The following is a 23,262-nucleotide window of genomic DNA, read 5'->3' on the forward strand; positions in this document are numbered from 1 at the left end:
TCAAAACTCAGAACAATTTTATGTTTGAATTGCAAAATCCTATCAAATACCATTTAACAATTGGTCGGTGTTAGGTCTAAGTGACAAATTATTGATTTCGAGAAAAACGAATTTAAAGTTTGAATCGCAGCATCCTTTACATTATAATTGGAAATTTATTTTTGCCATAATCCTTGCTTATTGTTACATAATTCAAATCTGGCAAAAGTTGAATGTGGCTGAAGAAATTCTTTATCAAGTGCTATCATTATCTCATTTTTTTGATGTTTTGCGACTTAGTCCGGTCTGACTTAACACCGACCAATTATGGCCTATTGTTCATAACTGAAGAAAATGCTCGTTTCAGATATTACTGCCCAAATTTTAACGATTTACGTAGGGGCAGTTTGGTACATTTTGAATAACAGGTGTTCTGCCTCTAGAAGCAGAATTATCTCATGTGTATAGGGATTCCCATAGCACATGGGACAGTTATGCTTCTAGCGGCAGTGTTCAACGAAAACAAAAATTCTGATTTAGTTCACAGGAATCACAAGATATATTTTTTATATTGCTCTATTTCTACGTAAACCTGAAGAACACTAGGTAAGCATTTACGACACCTACACAAAACAAAACATTTCAAGGCAGTATTTCTATGTGCACGAGCTGCTTTTCTCAAGTTCAAGGCGAAATCTTATCTTTCAGTTCAAAGCAGTTAAGGATGCTTTTAATTATTATCGACGGTGCCTAATTGCTTATGGTATAAAATATACACAACGGACGGATTAATCAAGAGAGTAGTGGCACATTATCATAAGCATCATCACAATCGTTGCCGTCACCACCATCAACCATTACGACTTATGGCATCTCTCAGCTGATCTAACTCCTCTTTACGTACTATCCCAACATATAAATACTTGAGAACCTGCTGGCGATACGATCGAAGCGAGCTTCGCAACACTCCGTGCCGCAGCAACTCGAAGGTTGAACGCTTATTAACCAATAATGGCACTTATTTTTTAACTGAAGGAAGAATTCTTACACAGTGTACGGTGATTTGCACTCTCCCTCCTCTTGATACACGAATTCATACATTGTTTTCCTACGTTAGCTATAATAACATCTATATTATCTTAATTTGTTTATCCACATGCAAACCGCCGGTATTGGTCTGAAAACTTGAGCACACAAAAGCTTCCAATTGCCGCAATTTGAGCTGCCGAAGATCACACGTTTTTCGTTGATTTGCAGTTTCGTTTTAAACAGACGCACCGCCACGCCATGTGCCATTCAGGAGGTAGCCATAATTACCAATCGAACTCCTCGAACGATTCGCCTGTCCCCTGATCTCCATCACCAGATCCAACGATCGCAGTCGATGAAGCGATGATAATCTGCCTCGGCGAAACCTGCCAGACAGAAACAAATGATAAACAGTCAGACGAGATTAATGAAGAAATTATAGTTTAATTGTTTTGACAAATGAAACATATTACAGTCAGCCTTTTTACTTTACTACTAAAACATTCTGACCAATTATCAACGGTGAACTTTAAACTTACTATCAGTTGGCGAGACATTACTCATCAATGAATTTTCTATTAGTCATGCTTTTCAGTGGAACTGTTGGACCTTTTACCGATTTGGAGATGGCTGCCGGCCCTTTTACCATACAATATAGAAATTTTCTATATATTGCAGTAAAACTGTTGTTGTGTGCCACAAAGTAATTAGCAGATTTTAGAGCGCTTAAAAAGATAAAGTATTATAGCACATAGCACTCTCTTTTCCTCCATCGCACATAGCACACTCTTTTCCTCCATCGGGTACATGAACACTAAATTTTAGAATTTGATGCACAACAACACCGCACAGAAGTCGGTTGTCACGGTAAAGATAGATACGTCTACCTTTATCAGGACACATGTTGGTGAACTCGGGTGATTCGTAGTTATTCTGCCTAAGCTCGACCCTCATTAACAGAAGACAAAGATTAAGCCCGTACGATATTAAGCCTGTTCTAATGACCCTGCCACTTCTAGTTTTCGATCTGTTTACTTCACATCCTTGCTCTCACTTGAGTACTTTCCCTACCCAGTAATCTCTAGCTAATTGAATGTCGTTAAAATGTATAAAAGAAAATGTGACTAACATAGCCGAAATAAAAAAGGGATAATGCCAACAACATGCTTTAAAATTCAATTTGACAACGAAACAGAATATTCAATCGAGCGTTTCTGCGACCAAATTTTCTTTTGCTGTTGGTTTTGTGATAACAGTTACCAAAGGTATTATCGTTTAAAAAATACATGTACATAGTATACTGTTATTAGCTCTCTAAGTGTTGCATACTCTTGGAAATATTTGAAGAAAAAACGATGGTTATGCAAATTTGTTTTACTATCCTAGAAATATAAATATATTTTTTTTAAGTGTTAGCGCACTTATTGGGGCTCTGGTAAATATGTTTCATTAGAATGTCGTATAATGAATACAATTAGTGAAGGTAAATTTAGGGTATTCTACCTTTTTGTTCCGGACATCATCCCAGTTGAAATTTCTGTAAAGAGCGATTCGCTGAAGTTGAAGCACGGAACGAAGGCGGTATTGGGGCTTAGTTTCAAGCAATCGTTTTAGCAAATCCTGTGCTTCACCCGGAAGTGTAGCAACTGATTCGGGGATAAAACTTTTCGACGTAGACCACTCTCGCATTTTCCCATGCTCAATGAGCTCATCGACATCGTTAAACTTGTTTAGGTAACTTGATAAATCCAGACAAGGGTACTGAAAATAATAAAAAATAAGAAATTTAGAAAAATATGATTGTAGAGTAGACGAATATTTCTAGAAATGAATGAGGAGAAACATTTGTTCATTTAATCATGTAATGCATTATGTATGATTCGTATGGTACATAAACTTCTATCAACAGTACAGAACATCAACGTCACGTCACGGTTTTATATATTTCTCGACTGTGCATTCACACGTTCCGTGCGTCTAAACTTTCCATGCCGTTTATCTTTTATTTATCCATCTGTTGTTCATTCGAGTTGTTCATAAGGCAATTGATCGTAGACTAATCGGCATTGTAAAAAAAAATCAATCAAATTTATCGATTAACACACGCAGATGAAATCAGTGCTTGCTTAATGTCATCATAACTACAGAGATAGAACGGAAGAGTCAGAAAGAAAATAAATATGAATCAAATAACTTTGGAGATATGTTTCAAGCCAATATGCGTGTCTGTACAAATATTTTTGAAACAGTTTTTGGATATTGGTATTGAAGAATTTCCAGTGGATCCTGAATGGATCATTTCACATCATTACCGCCTGATTTGTGCCAGGTTCATTGAAATATTTAACTAGAACGTCGTTTCCGCACATGTCTAATAACTACAATAATCATAATTTGGTTTGCGAACAAGCTACGTTTACCAAATTCATTAGCACATTCAGCAAGAAGCTACAAATCGGTTAATACACGAAACAGCGAGGTATCCGATCGAGTTCTTGAGTTCATATGGCATCACTTCAATTGTTTCTGAAAATACTGTCACCAATTTTATTGCTGTGAAGCATTGATCTACTGAAATTGTGCAACGGGATCATGTTTCCAGTAAAAAAAATAATACCAGATCTTGCTGAAGCGACGAATCTTACATCTAAAGCGGTTAAGGCGAAAATATACTCATTGCACGCAATCCGCCTGCAGTTTGCAGTGAAGCATGCAACGTGTCATCACAGACCTACCAGACACTCGAGGCCAAAAATGTTAACTGTCTCTTCGAACGCCAATTAAACAGACTCATTACTTTTCGTGCTCACCGCAAGAGACGCGCAACCGTATGACAGCATCGACAAGAATGCCTAACTATGGAGCACCCGCGGTTATTACCTATCGTTGATATTATTATTGTGGCAAATAAACTGTTTTAGAAGGAAGCAGGAATCAAACTAGAGCTCTACAATTGAGTCCAATAACCGTTCGTGTTGAAAGCAAGACTCTAAGGGCCACTATATTTACCTACACATGACATTTAAACCGAAGGTGTGATATAAAGATCTGATATGCAAAGGAACGGAACCATCATCACGTCATCTCACATGCTTCTTGGTTGCGCGGACGAGATCTGCATCATTGGCATTGATAACAGAGCAGTGGAAGAGGCATTTTGACCTTTGAAAAGGTAGGCTGCGAGAATCGCACTGACGTTAACGTATGACTCGACAAAATACATGGTAGCTGGTTGAGAACGAGGTAGTATGAACGGTGATGGTTGGAAATGGGATGGAAATTGATGGGATACGGTACGAGATGCCCCCGGTTGTGTCTAAGGTTATGCGTTTAGTCCATAAAGTTCGTTTCGACCATTTATAAGCGAAAGCCTATACGCTATTCGTAAGGAGTGAAAAATACCTAGCATTCCATCCAAGAAAAAATATTGATTCGTTTTAAAACAAAAAAGTTATGAGCAATTTTCTGAGGAGATGTTTTATGACAAAAAATTATAAATTTAAATCAATGCAGATTCAGAGATTAACAACCTTTATTTATTATCTGAGTCTCTAACAAACATGACTATGGTATTCGTTGAAGCACCCCGAATTTTAATCATCAATTTAGCACAACTATTGGGTAAAGACAGCCTGCCATGTCGGTATACTTGTGGCATCTGTTGCTTTAGTTGTACTCAGTGATGTACCAAATCGGGTTTTTATAATTTTGGGGAAAAACCCAAGATTTTTTCCCGGTTAAAACGGTTTTTTCGCGGGAAGATTGGGTTTTTTGCAATTTTTTGATATTTTAGTAATTGAACATTAATGTATTGTTATCCAAACATTTTTATTTTATTTATGAGCATTATTGTCATAAAGTTTTGCATGTATATGAATTCTGAATGGTTTTCCTCGATTGAATCATTGTTATAGCGGTGATCCAACATTTATTTACAAATATTGTGGTTAAATAAGTGATAAAACTTTTCAACACGTTTTGGGCTAAGTCGATTGCGTTTCTTACTGTGAATCTACCTAAACGTACTAAACATTTTTTCTACTGTTGCTGATGTAGTTGATGCCGAAAGAATTCGGCTTGCGATTTGTGAGAGTTCAGCTTACTGTTCATACTAAAGACGAATGTCAAGGCCACTCGCTTTCTGCATACTTTTACTTTTCACCGAACTAAATAGGTATTTTCAAAATTTTGTGTGATATTTCGCTAAAAGTATAGCAACCCCTAAAATTAGTAACAAGCAGAATAAAAGTAGTTTGGGCATCACACGATTATTCTAATTTTCACTAGTCCGAGCAACAATGACTCTTGTTCCCAGTATTATATGAAACAAGTTGGATAAAGAAAAGTCCTTTGTAAGAACAAGTCCGGTTCTTACAAAGGACTTTTCTTTATCCAACTTTTAATCTTGAATGTAACGTTGTACGGAATTTCCTGTGAGCAAATTATACTGGAGGTTCATCCTTGCCTCCTTTCGGGTGAGATTATTCTAAGCGGTTCTCATGCTCAAGGATCTCTGTCCGATTTTTACGCTTGATGTTTATATTCGATTTTTACATGCTAAGATATCTGGAGTGGGTTCTACAAAGTATGTTTTATCCTTGCGACTTTTATTTTCGGTCTCTCAAATGTAAATGTAAGATTCTTTAACCCTCCGGAAGTCGCGCTTATGGCCCACTGAACGAGCAGCCGCTGGTGCCCTAAGACGATTTCGCTAGATTTTCAGAGCAGCGTGCACTCAGTGCACTAGCGCGACTGCCGAAATGAACAAACATTAAATGAACATCATACATTCGATAAAACGAAAAAAAAACCATATTTCGTCCGGGTTAAAATGATTTGGGAAAAAAACCCGGTTAAAACACAAAAATAAAAACCCGAGAAGATGGAATTTTTCCCATCGGTACATCACTGGTTGTACTACAATTTCCCGTTCGTCCCAAAGTGGTACGGATAGACTTATTTTTCGTTTCCAAAACTGATCACATAGGGTAAAGTGCCTATTTTCACCATACTAAGCGGGGTGTCTCACTAATTCATCAATTACTCGGCCTACAATCAATGGAATGCGTTAAAATTGACATCAACAGCTTTGCTTCGTTGTTAAGAACCAATATAATAACACAAATGCGCTGAAAACAGTGTAATTCTCGTGTTTGAGCGCAACGAAAACTCGAATCGAGTGCCCCTATTGTTGCGCTACCATTTGACTCAATGCGTTGAACAAAGATGGCAGACACTGCTCTAACCAACGGCTTCAAATGGGTAGGGTAATAATAGAAACATAGCTAAAATGGGCTCATCACCCTACTCCCTCATTCTGGCTAACAATTTACTCGCCTGCTTTCTGATTTTAGTTCACGCTTTTTGAAGCTGGCACTTGAGACTTAAATCAACATGATAGTTGTATTTTTTTTTTCTAATCTCTACATCTCTCTTGATATATTTTCTTCTTCACCCAATATTTTGGGATCGTTTAAACGAGTTTGCCACGTCAAAATGACAACAAATTACAAAAACTACTTTCAGTGGCAAAATTGAAGTAAGTACCCAAATAACCAATTGTTTAATTGATTGATCATAATTGTTTATGTTAAATATTTTTACTCTTTGTGATTTTTACTCCAAAATATCTGAAAAACAAATTAATAATTTCATATGCTATCACAATATATTAATGTGTAATATTCTAATCACTATTTTTGTTAAAATGGTACCCAATAACCTATGTCGATGAGGTAAAGAGGATAGATAGCACAACTAAAGGAACATAGACGTACAAGTATAGGAAGACCAGTGCAAGTGTTGGATCTTACGGAACGCTTCCTTTTTTTAACTTTTTGCAAAAAATATAAGTTTAAATCACATGTACAGATTTTTATTGGTCGTACAATTGAATAGTCTTTCATTTAAATACATCTACAGAACGTATACAAGCAAATTTGAATTAGTTTACTATTAAAATTGCTTAAGCTTTGGCATAATTCATACACTATTGGATCATGCCCCCTAAATATTTAGTGATACGAATGTCATATAATGATTTTTTCAAAATGGCCCACAAAATAATTCAAAATATGGACCTCGACAGGGAATCGTGGAATTTTACCAATGACATCACAATTTTCTTTCACTCAATGAATTAACACGAATCTTTTGTGAACTACACCTCTAATACTTAGTTTATGCATATTTTACTCTTTCACCAGTAACGGTACCAGTAATTCATCAAAAGTCCACACCGTGAACAGTAAAGGGTTGTACTGAAGATCGCAGGAATTCTCCATGCGCGGGGATCACTTTTGGTACAGACAACATATCACAGTTGCTAAATAATCTAAACAGCCGGAAGCGTTAAATTGTTGAATTTCATTCTGTCCCAGTTAAGGTGCGCTTTCCGAGCCCAAAGATAGGCCGGAGGGACACTTGGCGGTGCTATATAATCATGGTTTTATATGATTTGCTGTATGTTTTATTTTCTCGTTTGCTTTTCAATTGCCTGCTGCACATACACATAAGAAGTTGGCTTCCGTAAATTTTTGTTGCACCCGGACACCCAGTCAAAGGGATCGGATTCATTCAGTGTGTTGCATAAATCAGTTTGAGAAGTTTCACTTCTGCAGAACCTGAAATTGTACTCAGTCAGCATCGTGCCAACCGTATGGAGGGGGGAATGGTTAAACTGCGGCTTGGATGAGTAGTGAAAACTAAAGCGCTTCCAAAGTAAATATGTAGTATGATAACTGCAAAAAGTCATCCCATGGACGAATTTAAGGTAATGAATTACAGGAAAGTTTAAAATGGAAATATAGCAACGTGATGAAGAAATATGGCATTATAAACATATATCAAACTACTAACGAAGTCCTAAACGAAATTGATGTTCACTTTATTAGCTTTTACGTCAAAGAAGTCACGTAAGGTACTTTTGCATTTCCGCTTAAATTAGGCATATCTCTTCTTTTTGCGTTTATCAGCTGTATGTCATCAAACTGAAAATGACGAACACTGTTGAAGCAATTCAATTCACCGAAGATTGCTGTGCATGACGGTCGTATCATCTTCCACTGCGTTGAAAAGAAACTGAATTCCAAGCACATAACAAAGAGTTACTGTCCGACACGTAGTTTGTAGCTAACTTGGATGGTGAATTCCGTACTTACTCCCCTTCAATAGCAGCAAAATGCGTTTGACGCGACAAGCGGTGCAATGATAGCAATGATTGAGCTAGAACTTGAAATGTTGCCAAGTTCTCGCTTACGATATGGGCAGTATGAATTATCCAATTTATATGGATTGCATTGTAGGGATCGCATTATTGGTCTTTGGTGCGTACAAAATGGTACAGTTAAGTGATGCTGCTTCACACTATCAGCATGATAGTTTGGAATGTTCGCGAATGTTGCTTCAACAATATTCGATTAGTCAATCTATTGGATTAGCAAATTCGTATTATCCAGAAAACAGAAAGGAACAAAGTAACATAGCCACAATGCTTATTATATAAAATTATATCGACAGGCATTCGGCAGGTTGGCACTAATTAAAACGGTATACATTTTTTTCTATTTTGTACATACAGTGACTCAAATTCGATTTCGGTGGAAGAGGAGCGGGTACGGGTTAGGGAACACGTATCCGGCGGATGCTGACATTTCGTTGAATTGAGAAAACTGGTTTATGTGCTTGTTCAGTGTTTATTTGACCAATTAGGGATCTAATCAATAGGTCATTCAATGTGCGTGGGAAATACGCATGATCTTGTCTGAGTGGAATGAAGACTGTTGGATCGTGTATGAGGGTTGGAAAATGTCAATTTGCGAGAAGGATCGAAAACCAGTTACCAATTTGCGTCAGTCCTATCAGCATGAAGAACAAATGTGTTTTACCATATTCATTGATTTGCTTTTAATTTAATAGATAATGACGCTCATTATTTTTTTCTCATTGTATTGAGTACTACGCTATATTATGAATTGCCATGCTAACCATATCATGAGCATAATACCATTATAGCTTGATTATTATCGTAAAAGGTAACAAAACCAGGTATCCCTACTTTAATTTTTGCGTCTTCTATATTTCCTGGTTTTGACACGTTGTCTTTTTAGTAAATTAGTATCTTTTCGTTCTTATTGTCTTCAATCTTATTCTAGTAATTAGCATAAAACATGCGCGTGTGCCATCAGTGGCTGGTAGACACTAGGTCTACTAGGAGGATGAAATTACTACGATCTTGCTTCGGTAAGAGGCCGTGTGACATCCGGCGACAGAAGCCATGTCATGCTCCCATGTGGTTAGAATCGACGAAAACAGAACTCTATATACTTAATTGTCGGCATCTCTCAGTCATTCTAATTTTTTGTACTAAATTAGCAAATCAATTCTAATCATTTCTTTCTCTATTCGTGATAAAGCTATTTGCTTCTCTTTCTAGTACTTAGGATAATAATAAAGTACGCTCGCGTCAAATTACTAGTATGTCCGTCATACAAAGTAAGGTGACAGTAAATGCTGATTTTAGCCACCCAAAATTATTTCATTACTCGTCGCTAAAACACTTGATATTTTGATTATGTTATGGCCGCAGTTTGTTTTCCTCTCTTAATTCTTTTTTATTTTCGATATTTTTTGGTACTTTTCCTTTCGCTGGTTTGTATTCGGTAGAAATAATATTTTAATTAAGTACTAACATTCTTTCCCTTTCCTGCTGCGTTCTACGTTCAGGCCTGGCTGGCGCCGGTATTGATCAATAAACAATTTGGAATAACCAGGAATTGTGCACTGAAGAGTGATTCGTACTCCCAGGTATTATCAGCTATTGATTCTCTGTGCAGTACCAGCTAGTTCCGATCAATAACGATGTAGCAACCAGGGGTGGTCGCACAAGCTCAAACTCAAGCTAAGTGACTCAAATTCGAATTCGTTCACCTCTAGTGTATTAAGTTAATATTATTTCGTAACTACTACTATCAAGTATATGCATGGTTTTGTAAAAATGATAGTGGATAGTTTCTCGTCTTTTGTAACAAATTTGTAATTTAAAACTTTTTATTTCGTATTTTTTTGTTTTGCTATGGATAATTGATGTTATGATTACATAAAAGTGCTCAATGGAACACCAATTTAAGAAATTCCCTCAAATTCTGGTAATGGGTAGAGAAGGTAAACTCTCTGCCATTATAGAACGTAAATTACTTCATCGAAATGAATGTAAATTATTTCATCGAATATTTGAAATAGTTGAAAGGCTGCATTCGACTATCTAACAGGTCGTTAAAATGTTCGGTTTACTTTGCACGATAGGAAGCCACTGACTTGTTCGAGGTAATTTTGGCTTCACTTTCGGTGTACATTTAAACATAAACAACGCCTTTGCAATTTTCGAGCGGTAAATTAATGAATTACTTTACTAAATAACCCCTAACTGCGCCAATTAAAGAAATATGTTAACAAAAATTTTCATTGGAGCTCTTCAAAAGTATGTGCAAATAAACAATTTTCGAAAATTTGTTGTCTTTCCCTTCCAAAAAATAGCGAAAAACGGCTTCTTTTTGCCTCCTAAAGCAAACCACCCCCTTAAGCTTCGCCACGTGATAGTTGTGAATTTACTCGTCTTTCCGACGACGATTTATAAATTTCTCAGAACATTACGACGTGCAAGAATGGTAAATATAAATGCAAATTCCACACGCCAGCAATTCGTTTTGTCAAGCGTAGATATAAGTGAACGCGTACGGTTTTGCGACAACTTTAAATATGTGATTTTATCATTTTTATATGAGCTTAGGGTCGAGTTCTGGTGCTTCAAATACAATTTTTTGGTGTTTTGGTTGGTTCTCCATATTGACAATTTCGGGTTCGGGCCAGCATTCTCCAATTTAAAATTGTTGGGTTCGGGTCGGGTTCAGATTTTTCAATTTTAAAAACCTCAGGTTCGGGTTTTCAAGTTTTAAATTCTCGGTATTGGGTTTTGCAATTTTCATAATCTCGGATTCGGGTCAGATCCAGGTTTTTCAATTTCATCAGTAGCTGGTATACTGTCTTTATCGCTAGCTAAGCAGAACGTACTTTCGACATTAACGTTCCAGAAATACAGAAGTTCTGGTTTACCATAAGACCATAACGAAATCGAAATTTTGCTCCCAAAAGAGAAACAGTCTGATCACTGCACATACTTTTTAATCAAATTAATATTTTCACGAGGTACTTAATATCTAACCAAGAGGTACGAAATATGACAATAGTCTATACTGCACAAGTAGCCACAATAGCCTATATTTGAAACTACGTCAGTCTACGCCGATTATCGAATTAAGTGAATATATTATTGCTTTCGTTATTTCGACCAATCCAGCATGCATACCTACATACGTAAATCGAGCACAACGTCGGTAGTGTTTTGCTAAAGCTAAACATGAATCATTCACGTCTGATCGGAAGCTATCAGCTCTGTTAGAAAAAAGATTGTGCGGCCAACAAGCTTTGAATAATAATGCTTCTAGTGACTAATCGTTTTGCTCTATAATCGCGGTTCGTTTTCCGTGTAACTTGTACTGTATCTGTATGTGACGATCATTCATTTAACGTGCCCAGAAAAATAATGCAAAATTTTTTTATTATCAAACAGTTGTAGAACATGTTCCGCAGTAACTGACTAATTCTAATGATTTTTTTTTTCGGTACACTTTGCAGATCGTTTAACTTTGCTTTAAATTTATAATATATTCATCTATATTATTATATTCATTAATTTGGATATATTCACATATATACGAAAACTGAATCTTAATTTATAGTTATTCATAGTTAAATAAACTATTTACAATCACGTGGGAAGAAAGAGATAGTACCAGGCCATCTTGCGATTGGATTATTGGATGATGGAGTGGAGTGCCAACCTAAATTACTTGGTCGACTCCTTCCGTTTCCTCCTGAAAGTATGGATTTAATGAGACGCGCATTTATAACAAACAAACCATCAGGCGGGTTATAGCTGGTTTTGCGATATTATTTATTATGTACCAGAATGTTATTGATCGAAGATTTTTTTTCCCACGGAATGCGCGTATATATCTCTGTCCATGGGTCCGTCCAACCCTAGTTTGGCCCTTCGTTAACATCAATAATACGAAAGTTGCCTGATAAACAAATTCAGTCTACTGTAAGTGTGCCTACAGAGTGGAGGCGAGAAGCTGAGCAGGGGCTGATACTGACAGTGGGATGCGAGTTGCGAGAAATCAGCTTGCATCAAATCAGTTGGAGCCTGTCAGAGTAAAACCAGGTAGTCTGCGCAGATCAGCTCAGCTTTCACTCTGACATCATCCCTTTGGTTTGCAACAAGCAGGTTTCTCTCATCTCGCATTCTAATGTCAGTTCCAGCCCCAGCTCAGCTTCTCGGCGCCACTCTGTAAGTACCCTAAGTCTACCCGCATCCACTGGTAATGAATTGGTAGCTTTTCACAATATAGACATACAAAACGTACATAACCAATCCTAAGATAAGCACCAAGGATTGACCGAATTTATCCATATACGTTGAACATCGAAACCAACACATACTGAGAAACTGATTACATATGTATGACGCAGCCATGGACAACTTTCGAAACTCAACATACATTAATCGTGCACTGAATCCAAAATGACGAAAAAAATTAAAATAGAACAGCTATCAAGTAAAAGTAATTATTTTGCTCGAATGATCAGAAAAATTCATTTAGTAATACCAAATATAAATATGTATTTCATGTTAGTATGATCAATCAATTTCCAGATAATAATCCAACATTTGAACAACATTTTCATTACAAAATATTGAAAATTGAGTGTCCGCGAATTTCCGGAAGAAAAAAAGCATCTTTAAATGATCCACCGAGTTTTCCTGGATATAGAAATAAACGAGCCATGTTTGCTCTTTTATCAGAAGAGATCCGGTATTGCGGCGCTTATAAAAAAATCTCACTTCGCTGCGGTCGTAATGCGCAGCTTCAGATAGCCGCGTGACATCCGCCTATTCATTTCACACTTGTTTTTGTTTTGATTGTGATGAGCTGCTTTGAACAATTGTTTTTGTTTTGATGGCATACATTTTTGTTTCACATCATTATCGCAAATCTAATTAGTACTATTTAACGTTGTTTAGGATATATTTTCTTCCGTTATTTAGCAAACAAGTACGTTCCGATTTACTGTCCAAAACTGAGTATAGCAATGACCGACATCCGACGGAAAGTTTTCCATCAGCATGCTTCCTGCAATCACCTCGGTGGCACTGCTGTCATCTACATACATTTGTCTTGAAGCCAAAAATTTTGGTTCAATGGTTCCATTGGCTGTCAGAAAATGCGTTTAAGCTATGTTCATATCTAGTGGACTATGTTCAGCTATGTTTATATCTAGTGGACTTTAAAGTTCACAAAAAGTTCTTACCCGAGCAGAGGAAAATAACTTCAGAATACCAAATTCAAGTATTCTCTATCCAATACTTGAACAACACAATAAAGTATTGAAGAGCCTTGCATAAGAGGTAAAATACCTGAAATAATAACTGAGATATGTCCTACGAATAACTAGTTGATGATGAAACGAGTTATTATAATACCTGAATAATAACAAAACCGTTCGAACCTTCCAATAATCAAAATCACTGTATTAGGTATACAGTAAGATATTGATTCGGTATGTGTAAAAATCACTGAAATACATGAATAATACTAAAATAAAGTATTATACCACATTGAGGTATTAAGCAGGTATTGAAGAATGTTTCTTCATTACCTGCTTAATACCTCAATGAGGTATTAAATATCAATTAATACCAGGTTTTGGTATGATACAAGAAAGTAGTATGCTCGAGTTATTGGTCAGTTATTTTCTCCTGGTCGGGTAGAGTACTTTCAAGCAACTTTTGCTTTAAGGGAACTAGAAATCTGCTTTAAAGGTTATTATTACATCATATGGTTAGAAAAATACTTAAAAGGGGAAACCAGACCACCTCTCTTACATGAACTATTGATTGCTTGGGAAAACTCCGTGTAAACTACATTTATAGTTAGCGAATGCTTAACAACGGCATTGTTACGAAAATTCCTCTGTCAGAACGATACTTACTTTACTTTTTACCCCACAATAGAGAAACATAATCAAACATTTAATTGTCATAATTTCCATTAAGATGCTAATTATTTGAGAAGAAATCCAAATATTCGTATTTCGTACTACCGTTATTTGATTTTTTACATTTTGATTATTCTAATTTGATATACAATTAAAATAGAAAGAAAGAGAAACTACATGTGTCCAAACTAATTTGGTACCAATTTTTGTGCGACATATTTTGGACACCACTTATTTTATACTTCTAAGTAAAACTACAAAGGAACCTTTTCAAATACGTAAAATTCATAATCCAAAGAATTACTATTAAATTGTACTCTTTAATCTTATATGAAAGAACATAGCTACTACCGATTCTTCTTGGCAACCGTGGAATTATGAATTGTTTTCAACAACTGTGAGTTTTTATTGATTAGCAATTAAAGATAAACTAACGATGCTGTGACTTAAACAACAAACTAAAGAGTGGGAACGGGCATAGCGTAGTTGGTAATTCGATTGCCTTGTACGCAGCTCACCTGGATTTGATTCCCAACCCCGCACATAGGGTTAGAGATTTTTTCAAAAGAAATTTCTCTAACCCGAAAAGAGGTGAATAAACCCTAAGGTTCAAACCTCTAAAAACAAAATAAGAAAATAAAAACAATCTAAATAACGTAGTTTCCTTCATAGGGGCCCAAATTAGGTAGGATTCCCAACATGGCTTTGAGGCAAACATTTTAAGTCTGTAGAGCTATGTGCTACCGAAAATGCAGCAAGATACAAGCATAGAAGGTTTGTTGCTGAAACTTCCTCCAAGGAAATGATTTCACAATCATTTACTGAGCATTTTAATCCGATATATCCTTGTATATATCCGTGATCTCTATTAAGTTTGTAGTTTAAATAATAATGCTTTCGTATAAATCTCAGCGAACATACGCAATTTCATTATAATAGTGGACTACTGTTGTAAGTACTGTCAAATGTCACTACTGACCGAACCGAAACAAAACTTATGGCAACAGAAGGGCCCACTGCATCAACTGTTTGTGCTTTTCATTTTCATATCCTCTTGTTTTTTTCGGCTTCATCTAAGAAAAATGACAACCGCATTCACACACAGAAAAAAATGTGCACATCTGTATCCGTCTTGGGCAGATACAGCCATTCAAAGATGGTTGCTATGATTAATAATAAAATCCACTTGTTTTGAAGTCAAGCTGCTTCTTTAGTTAATTTCTCAGTGAATTTTCATAAACTTACAATGTTCCACGAATGTGTTCAGTAGAAGAATACCTTTAGAAATATATAGAGTTCTGATTAATTGATTGATAAGGTGATTTGCTAAGAATTTATTTTTAATGTTAACCGATTTTCCATACAAACTTCCAAATAACTTTGAAATTTTTGGAAGGTCCGTAGACGCAACCGATCGGTACCAAAATTTGCACAATTACTAAGTGCCATAAAAGGAATCACCAGAGCCTGGTGGAACTAAAAGTCAAAAATTGAACCAGTCTAATTTACAACTTGCCCTGCTCTAGACTAAATGTCTGTTATCGGTGCTCAAGCTAGATTCAATTGTTAAACAATAGTTTTTGACATTTTCAATGCCAGGTGTCAAAATAGCATATTTTCAACATTCCAGGAAGCCTTCCTATTTTATCTCCGTTACTGCATATTGCTGTATTTTTACTGTTGGTATTGGTGTTTGGTGTATAAAAGAGCATCGGAATAAATACATTACATGAATTGTTCCGAGTCTTCTTATTGAGCGATGAGCAATAATAAGTATCTAGGCTCTCAGTACAGTAAGATTCCATTTTTGGCATGCTCCATTTTTGGAAACAAAAAAGTTCCGTTTTTGGCAACAAATGGGCTATGTTTTTGGCAACATTATTTTTGTTCATAGTAAATCTTTTGAAAAATAATCATTTTGTTGTAATAATGGATATCGCTTTTGACTTTATTTCCAAACACAAGAGTCATATTTACTATATTTTATGGAGGCGGGTATAGTGAATAAAGTTAAATTTGTTGATTTTTTTTTCTATTATTTCATTCCATTTCACATATTCTTATATTATCAATGTTCTTGTATCATTTATGATGTCACAAATTGAAAATAAAAGCTTTTAAGGTAAGGTTCCATTTTTGACACGGTTCCAGTTTTGGCAACTGAAAAAAAGATTGTTGCCAAAAACGGAATCCTACTGTACTTGATAGGGGAGGACGGCTGTATTGCAAAAACGATCAAGACTTAGTAATGGATACAAGGAAAGATAAATCACTTGAATACCGGTACTAATTAAACAATTTATTTCACATTCGCACAATTAACATAAGCACTGATCCCAAACCTTTCACTCGAGTTGAAAAACACGAATTATCATGTGACACACCCCTAATTTAAATGACGAGTCACTCGCCACGTTGAGCACAAATTCTGAGAAACAACGATTCATTCAAGAATGAGCATTAAGACGTCGTATCTAGATTGCTGCTAGAATACTGAACACTTAACATAGACACAACAAATTTGTTCCTCCCTCCGAAAATCACTGTTCGATTTTCATTCTGAAACTGCGTGACTCCGATGATTTATGGTCACTCATGTTTAATTGTTGTTGTTTTATATTTATATACGGTCATAAACCTATTTCGGTCCTATTGGGGATAGTGCCGCGCGATTTCATTAATCATTCCTACAATCGAATGCGTATACATTGTCCTCAATTTCTTCACTTCATTCCAAAGAGCCAGTTTTATAATAAAATAGTCTAAAAACTGATTGAGCGCAATGCCGTTATACGCATATTTGTCCCAGGTTCTAAAAATTCGCTATTTACATCGGTCAACTATGTGTATAGCGGCGGTGCGGTCCGTATCTCACGAACCGGAACAGTATATTTGTACAAATAGAGAAAACATATGGTACTAATATCATAAACCTTCCTGACCTTGGGTAAGAAATCAAGATATGCACAACATTTCATTTATGAGAGAGTTGGAAAGATGCGCTGAATAAAATTTCAAAATCAAGCGAAGCAAAGCAATAAAGAGAATAGGGTAATCAGCCAATTTTCACCTCATTCTTATTTTTCCCGACCCATTTGAAGCCGTTAGTTGGAACAACGTCTGTTATCTTTGTTCAACGCATTGGCAGAGTTTTCAGTTTGTGTTACGCTCAAACACGAGTATTTAACCTCTTTCAGATCATTTTTGTTAATAGTCTGGTTCTTGAGAACAAAGCATAGATATTGATACCAATTTATCGATTGAAAAGCGAGTAATCAACGAAATCGTACCATACTCTCTATAATAGGGCCAACAGCTCCATTACCCTAGATACTGTTGGAAACAAAACGGACCAAATAAACAGGAATTATCGAGCCTGCCAGATTTTATAACTGCAGCTTGTAGGAAAGCGTGCGGTGCATAAGTGGAGGGTACAGTTCTAGGTATGGGTTTGCGCTTTCGGCCACTTTCTAGATAAGGTAATGAATCATTTGCTGATAGGGAGATGCCCGGTAACTAGTGCCCAAATAGTGTAAAAGCACGGAAATGGCTAAATATTGCACCAATGCGTCCGTTCGTGCAGATATAGGAAAATAGTTACTGGAAGGACACTTTAAACGTAATGATAATGGATGGAAAAGATTACCAAATCAGACACGTGATTGGTATTGCAAATTTGTTTTCAAGATCTGTGGCAATGCTTTTAAGAGAAGATAAGTTTCTAGTCTTCAGTCATGTTGTCGTACTATTGATACTGTATTACGATGCCTTCGGCAAGGAAATGTATGAAAGTAGGGAATGCATAGTTGATGAAACTTTTGTTTGGTATGCATCCGCTGACCGACATCTGCTGTGTAAGTGATCTACTCACAACTGTTGCTAAACTTGTTGAAATGTGAACGGATCCATCAGAGAAACCGACCAACTTAACATATATCTCTTTGCAGCCACCCTCGGAAGGTTTCTTCCTTGGTTTCTTCATCGACTTGTTTCTAGAGTGATTGAAATTGAATGACATTTTATGTGTCAAAACGCTTTGCAGTATTTTTTTCCTGAACAGGAAGTTTATAATTTTTTAGAGTAATTCAAAACCCTCATGGCAGGGGTTTGAGTTACCAAAACCCTCCCCTTACGCACGGGGCTGAGTTAGAAAGTATCCATATTATTGAATGAATTCTAAAAAATCTTTACAATGTGTAGAATAGGGCTGTTCGTTAACCACGTAGGCTCATGACTGAGACGGGATTCGAAAAAGTCTACAATTGTCTACGATATACGTGTATGTACATATATCCCTAAAATCTATGTTGCTTTATACTGTTTTAGGATGTTTTTGTCTCGTATTTCAAATCCGAAATCATATATTCCATTTACTAACCGTATCAACCTGATTAAATGAGTAGAATATCAATGCTTGAATCTATCTATTTTGAAAACGAGTTTCATGGCAGTGTGTTTTTACAATTTACATTTCAAACGCTGTATAAACCTTGAGGACCATAGTCTGGACTACTTTGCCAGTGTCTGCATACTAATGCTAATTTCCATGCAAACTTTAAACGCGATGCCGAGATGCTGGGAGCAACTAAACGCTTCCAAAATTTGCAGAATCCTTCGGAGTGCTTACTAATTATGACCATTTTCAATTTTTTTCCATACAACCTCAAACCAGTCTTGTAGGCACACTATGGTACCCGTTAGTTCTAATTATTGTCCAATCCGCCCTAATTTTTAGTGAGGGTGCTAACGCATCTTACACTCTAGACCATAGCTTTATTGAGCAGGAATTTATATGCACGACGACAACATTGACGTATATCTTCCCGATCTATCCCCACGTACTCTTGATAAGTCAAGCTAGAATACGAAGAGATGAATACCGTTAAGTTTGAAGCCTGGAAAATGTTGTGAAATTGCGGGTAACCAAACCTATTAATTCCTACCTGCGATTTCATAGCAAAAATAAGAATAATAGAACCTGTGTTTCGCCTACTACTTCCAAATCAACAGCCAGTACAGCCAACAATAAAGCGTATACGCGATCGTGACCCGTAAGTCCAACAATAAATCCAAACTACCCAATCGCGAAAGGCTATACAACAATCACGAAAATTATAACCAGAGAGAAAACGTACTAAGTGATCCCTAAGCAGCAGTAGACGACGCAGCTAGATCACCACCAAGAAAGAAGATCTCTACGTAACAAATCGCGTACACAAAGTCGGCTTGTCTCTAACATTCCGCTAAGAATCAATTTCTGGCTTTTGAAAGAACATGAATTTAAATCTGAAAAAATTCCCGGAAATTCCGTCCGACAAATAACGGTTGAATACCATAACGCGTTTGACGTCGCCGCTTTATTTCTGACACCGGTACATGTAAGATGCAAAAAACATGAGTTTCCAGTAGAGATGACAACTTATTTTTCCCTAGTGAAGAGAGAAAAAAAAAGTTCAGTTTCATTAGATTGCAATACAAATATTACTATAATAATTGCTTAATTTTTAATGACTGCACTAACCTACTAACATTATGTATGGCCTTGTTTGTATTCCCCTAATATTTTTTATTATATATTTTTTGTATATCAAAACCAACCTAAAAACCAGAAACAATTATCGAAGAACAAGAATGCTGAACAAGAAAAATTTGTATTGGAAACTTACGCTTGATTTGGATATAGATTTTGAATAAAGCTTGATCCGCCATTTTAGACCAGATCCAAAAATACGATTCAATTTTGTGTCTCCTAAAGAAGGTCACAATACCATAATACATTCCTCAAACATTTCAAAACATTTTGATCGTATAATATCTAAAGCTAGATTATTGAAAAGGGCGGTTTTCTGGGAAAATCCACCTTACATTTACGAGGAAGAAAAGGGGACGGATCAGAAAGTGTGAAATCCCATGTGCACCATCGACGCCACGTAGAAAATCTGATAAACCTTTTGCGTCGAATCCCCAACTGCAGATGTCTTACCATACCAGAAGTTTTTTAGCATCAGTCTGTGCTTATAACCTGACCCTATTGTAAGATTTACATATTGGAAGTTGATTGTGATTAGCTTTTAAATACACGTGTAAATGTACGTCCACTATTTAATGAAAATTTGTTTGTTTTGAAGTCGTATACATTTTCGGTGGCAAAATTATGCCTTTCTATATTTTCGATTCTTTCTCGAATGAATGTCAAACAACTTGAATTTTTCACACACAATACCTCCATGTACGCTACCCTAATGTTAGTAGCGCAATATTTAGAAAATTGGGAAAATAATATACTGGTAAATCAATACTCAATACAAACAATCGTAAAAAAACGCCTTTAAAATTGACAAGAGCTAGGAAGGTATGAACCAAAAGCTTTCTTAATGCTAATTTCCATGCAAACTTTAAACGCGATGCCGAGATCCTGGGAGCAACTAAACGCTTTCAAAATTTGCAGAATCCTTCGGAGTGCTTACTAATTATGACCATTTTCAATTTTTTTCCATACAACCTCAAATCAGTCTTGTAGGCACACTATGGTACCCGTTAGTTCTAATTATTGTCCAATCCGCCCTAATTTTTAGTGAGGGTGCTAACGCATCTTACACTCTAGACCATAGCTTTATTGAGCAGGAATTTATATGCACGACGACAACATTGACGTATATCTTCCCGATCTATCCCCACGTACTCTTGATAAGTCAAGCTAGAATACGAAGAGATGAATACCGTTAAGTTTGAAGCCTGGAAAATGTTGTGAAATTGCGGGTAACCAAACCTATTAATTCCTACCTGCGATTTCATAGCAAAAATAAGAATAATAGAACCTGTGTTTCGCCTACTACTTCCAAATCAACAGCCAGTACAGCCAACAATAAAGCGTATACGCGATCGTGACCCGTAAGTCCAACAATAAATCCAAACTACCCAATCGCGAAAGGCTATACAACAATCACGAAAATTATAACCAGAGAGAAAACGTACTAAGTGATCCCTAAGCAGCAGTAGACGACGCAGCTAGATCACCACCAAGAAAGAAGATCTCTACGTAACAAATCGCGTACACAAAGTCGGCTTGTCTCTAACATTCCGCTAAGAATCAATTTCTGGCTTTTGAAAGAACATGAATTTAAATCTGAAAAAATTCCCGGAAATTCCGTCCGACAAATAACGGTTGAATACCATAACGCGTTTGACGTCGCCGCTTTATTTCTGACCCTAGTACATGTAAGATGCAAAAAACATGAGTTTCCAGTAGAGATGACAACTTATTTTTCCCTAGTGAAGAGAGAAAAAAATAGTTCAGTTTCATTAGATTGCAATACAAATATTACTATAATAATTGCTTAATTTTTAATGACTGCACTAACCTACTAACATTATGTATGGCCTTGTTTGTATTCCCCTAATATTTTTTATTATATATTTTTTGTATATCAAAACCAACCTAAAAACCAGAAACAATTATCGAAGAACAAGAAAGCTGAACAAGAAAAATTTGTATTGGAAACTTACGCTTGATTTGGATATAGATCTTGAATAAAGCTTGATCCGCCATTTTAGACCAGATCCAAAAATACGATTCAATTTTGTGTCTCCTAAAGAAGGTCACAATACCATAATACATTCCTCAAACATTTCAAAACATTTTGATCGTATAATATCTAAAGCTAGATTATTGAAAAGGGCGGTTTTCTGGGAAAATCCACCTTACATTTACGAGGAAGAAAAGGGGAGGGATCAGAAAGTGTGAAATCCCATGTGAACCATCGACGCCACGTAGAAAATCTGATAAACCTTTTGCGTCGAATCCCCAACTGCAGATGTCTTACCATACCAGAAGTTTTTTAGCATCAGTCTGTGCTTATAACCTGACCCTATTGTAAGATTTACATATTGGAAGTTGATTGTGATTAGCTTTTAAATACACGTGTAAATGTACGTCCACTATTTAATGAAAATTTGTTTGTTTTGAAGTCGTATACATTTTCGGTGGCAAAATTATGCCTATCTATATTTTCGATTCTTTCTCGAATTAATGTCAAACAACTTGAATTTTTCACACACAATACCTCCATGTACGCTACCCTAATGTTAGTAGCACAATATTTAGAAAATTGGGAAAATAATATACTGGTAAATCAATACTCAATACAAACAATCGTAAAAAAAACGCCTTTAAAATTGACAGGAGCTAGGAAGGTATGAACCAAAAGCTTTCTTACCATTAATTTTTAAATCAGTCAGAAAACTCAAGAATCGGAGCTTTGTTCTATCTTAACGATTATATGTATACCTACTTGGTATGTGATCATTCAAACAGGATACAAAAACTCAAGTTGTTATATTGATACACAGCAGCTTCAATCTGGCAATTCAAGTAAAAATTAAGTGAACACTCGGATAAGGTATCTCACACCGACAGAACACTTTTGTAGCATGATGTATTGACTATCTTTAGTATTTCATACCATATCTTTAGTATTTCATACCTGTGGAACAGCTACCTCAAAAAAATAGAAAACAGTGGTTTTATAACAGACGATAAGCGGATACTATCTAGAAGTTTATGTACCATTATGTCATAGAGCATGTTATTTCAATTCTTGCCAATTATTCTAAGGCAGTCTCATGGACAGTCATGGAACCTAAAAACTTTCGGAATTCGTATTATCGCTGAGACACTAGTAATAGAAGTACTAGTAGATGGTAGTAAATTTAAATCAGAGAGTAAAACACATTGCCGCTGTCTGCAGCATTCTGTGAGACGTTGACCATTGTATTAATGAATTAGTAATTACGAAACATGGAAATGCCAATACCAAGTTTTAAACTTAGGCTCAATAAATCGTTTCGATTGTTTTTAAAGAATCGCACATTGCTGATTGAATACAATTTCGATTCAGCAAAACGACACAAGTTTGATTAATCAAACAAATGACAAATCAAACTATCAGCGAAAGCCCACCGCCTGACAGAAATTACGCCCAAATTTAAAGCTAGAATGCTAGCAAAAGGCATCAAATAGATACCGAACACTAAATCTTACCGACCGGCTCGATAGAGTAAGGAAGAGTGAAAGAGCATAAATATTTTCATGAGAATGATGCACTGAGAAACCAAGCTGAGCAAATTATCTTCTTAGTA

General features: G+C 36.1%; 1 protein-coding gene across 1 annotated transcript in view; it reads right to left on the reverse strand.

Moving 5' to 3' along the window:
* Positions 1–570: 570 nt before the first annotated feature.
* LOC131677293 (serine/threonine-protein kinase S6KL) overlaps positions 571–23,262 on the reverse strand; it is a 69,555-nt gene continuing 46,863 nt past the window's right edge. Inside the window, exons 8-9 of the mRNA XM_058957016.1 lie at positions 2,512–2,769; positions 571–1,394 (exon numbers count right to left, since the gene is read on the reverse strand). Coding sequence (XP_058812999.1) covers positions 1,293–1,394; positions 2,512–2,769 — 360 coding nt within the window. The 3' untranslated portion in view covers positions 571–1,292. The remainder of the gene's footprint in view (positions 1,395–2,511; positions 2,770–23,262) is intronic.

This window comes from Topomyia yanbarensis, chromosome 1 (assembly GCF_030247195.1).
Source record: "Topomyia yanbarensis strain Yona2022 chromosome 1, ASM3024719v1, whole genome shotgun sequence".
Lineage (NCBI taxonomy): Eukaryota > Metazoa > Arthropoda > Insecta > Diptera > Culicidae > Topomyia > Topomyia yanbarensis.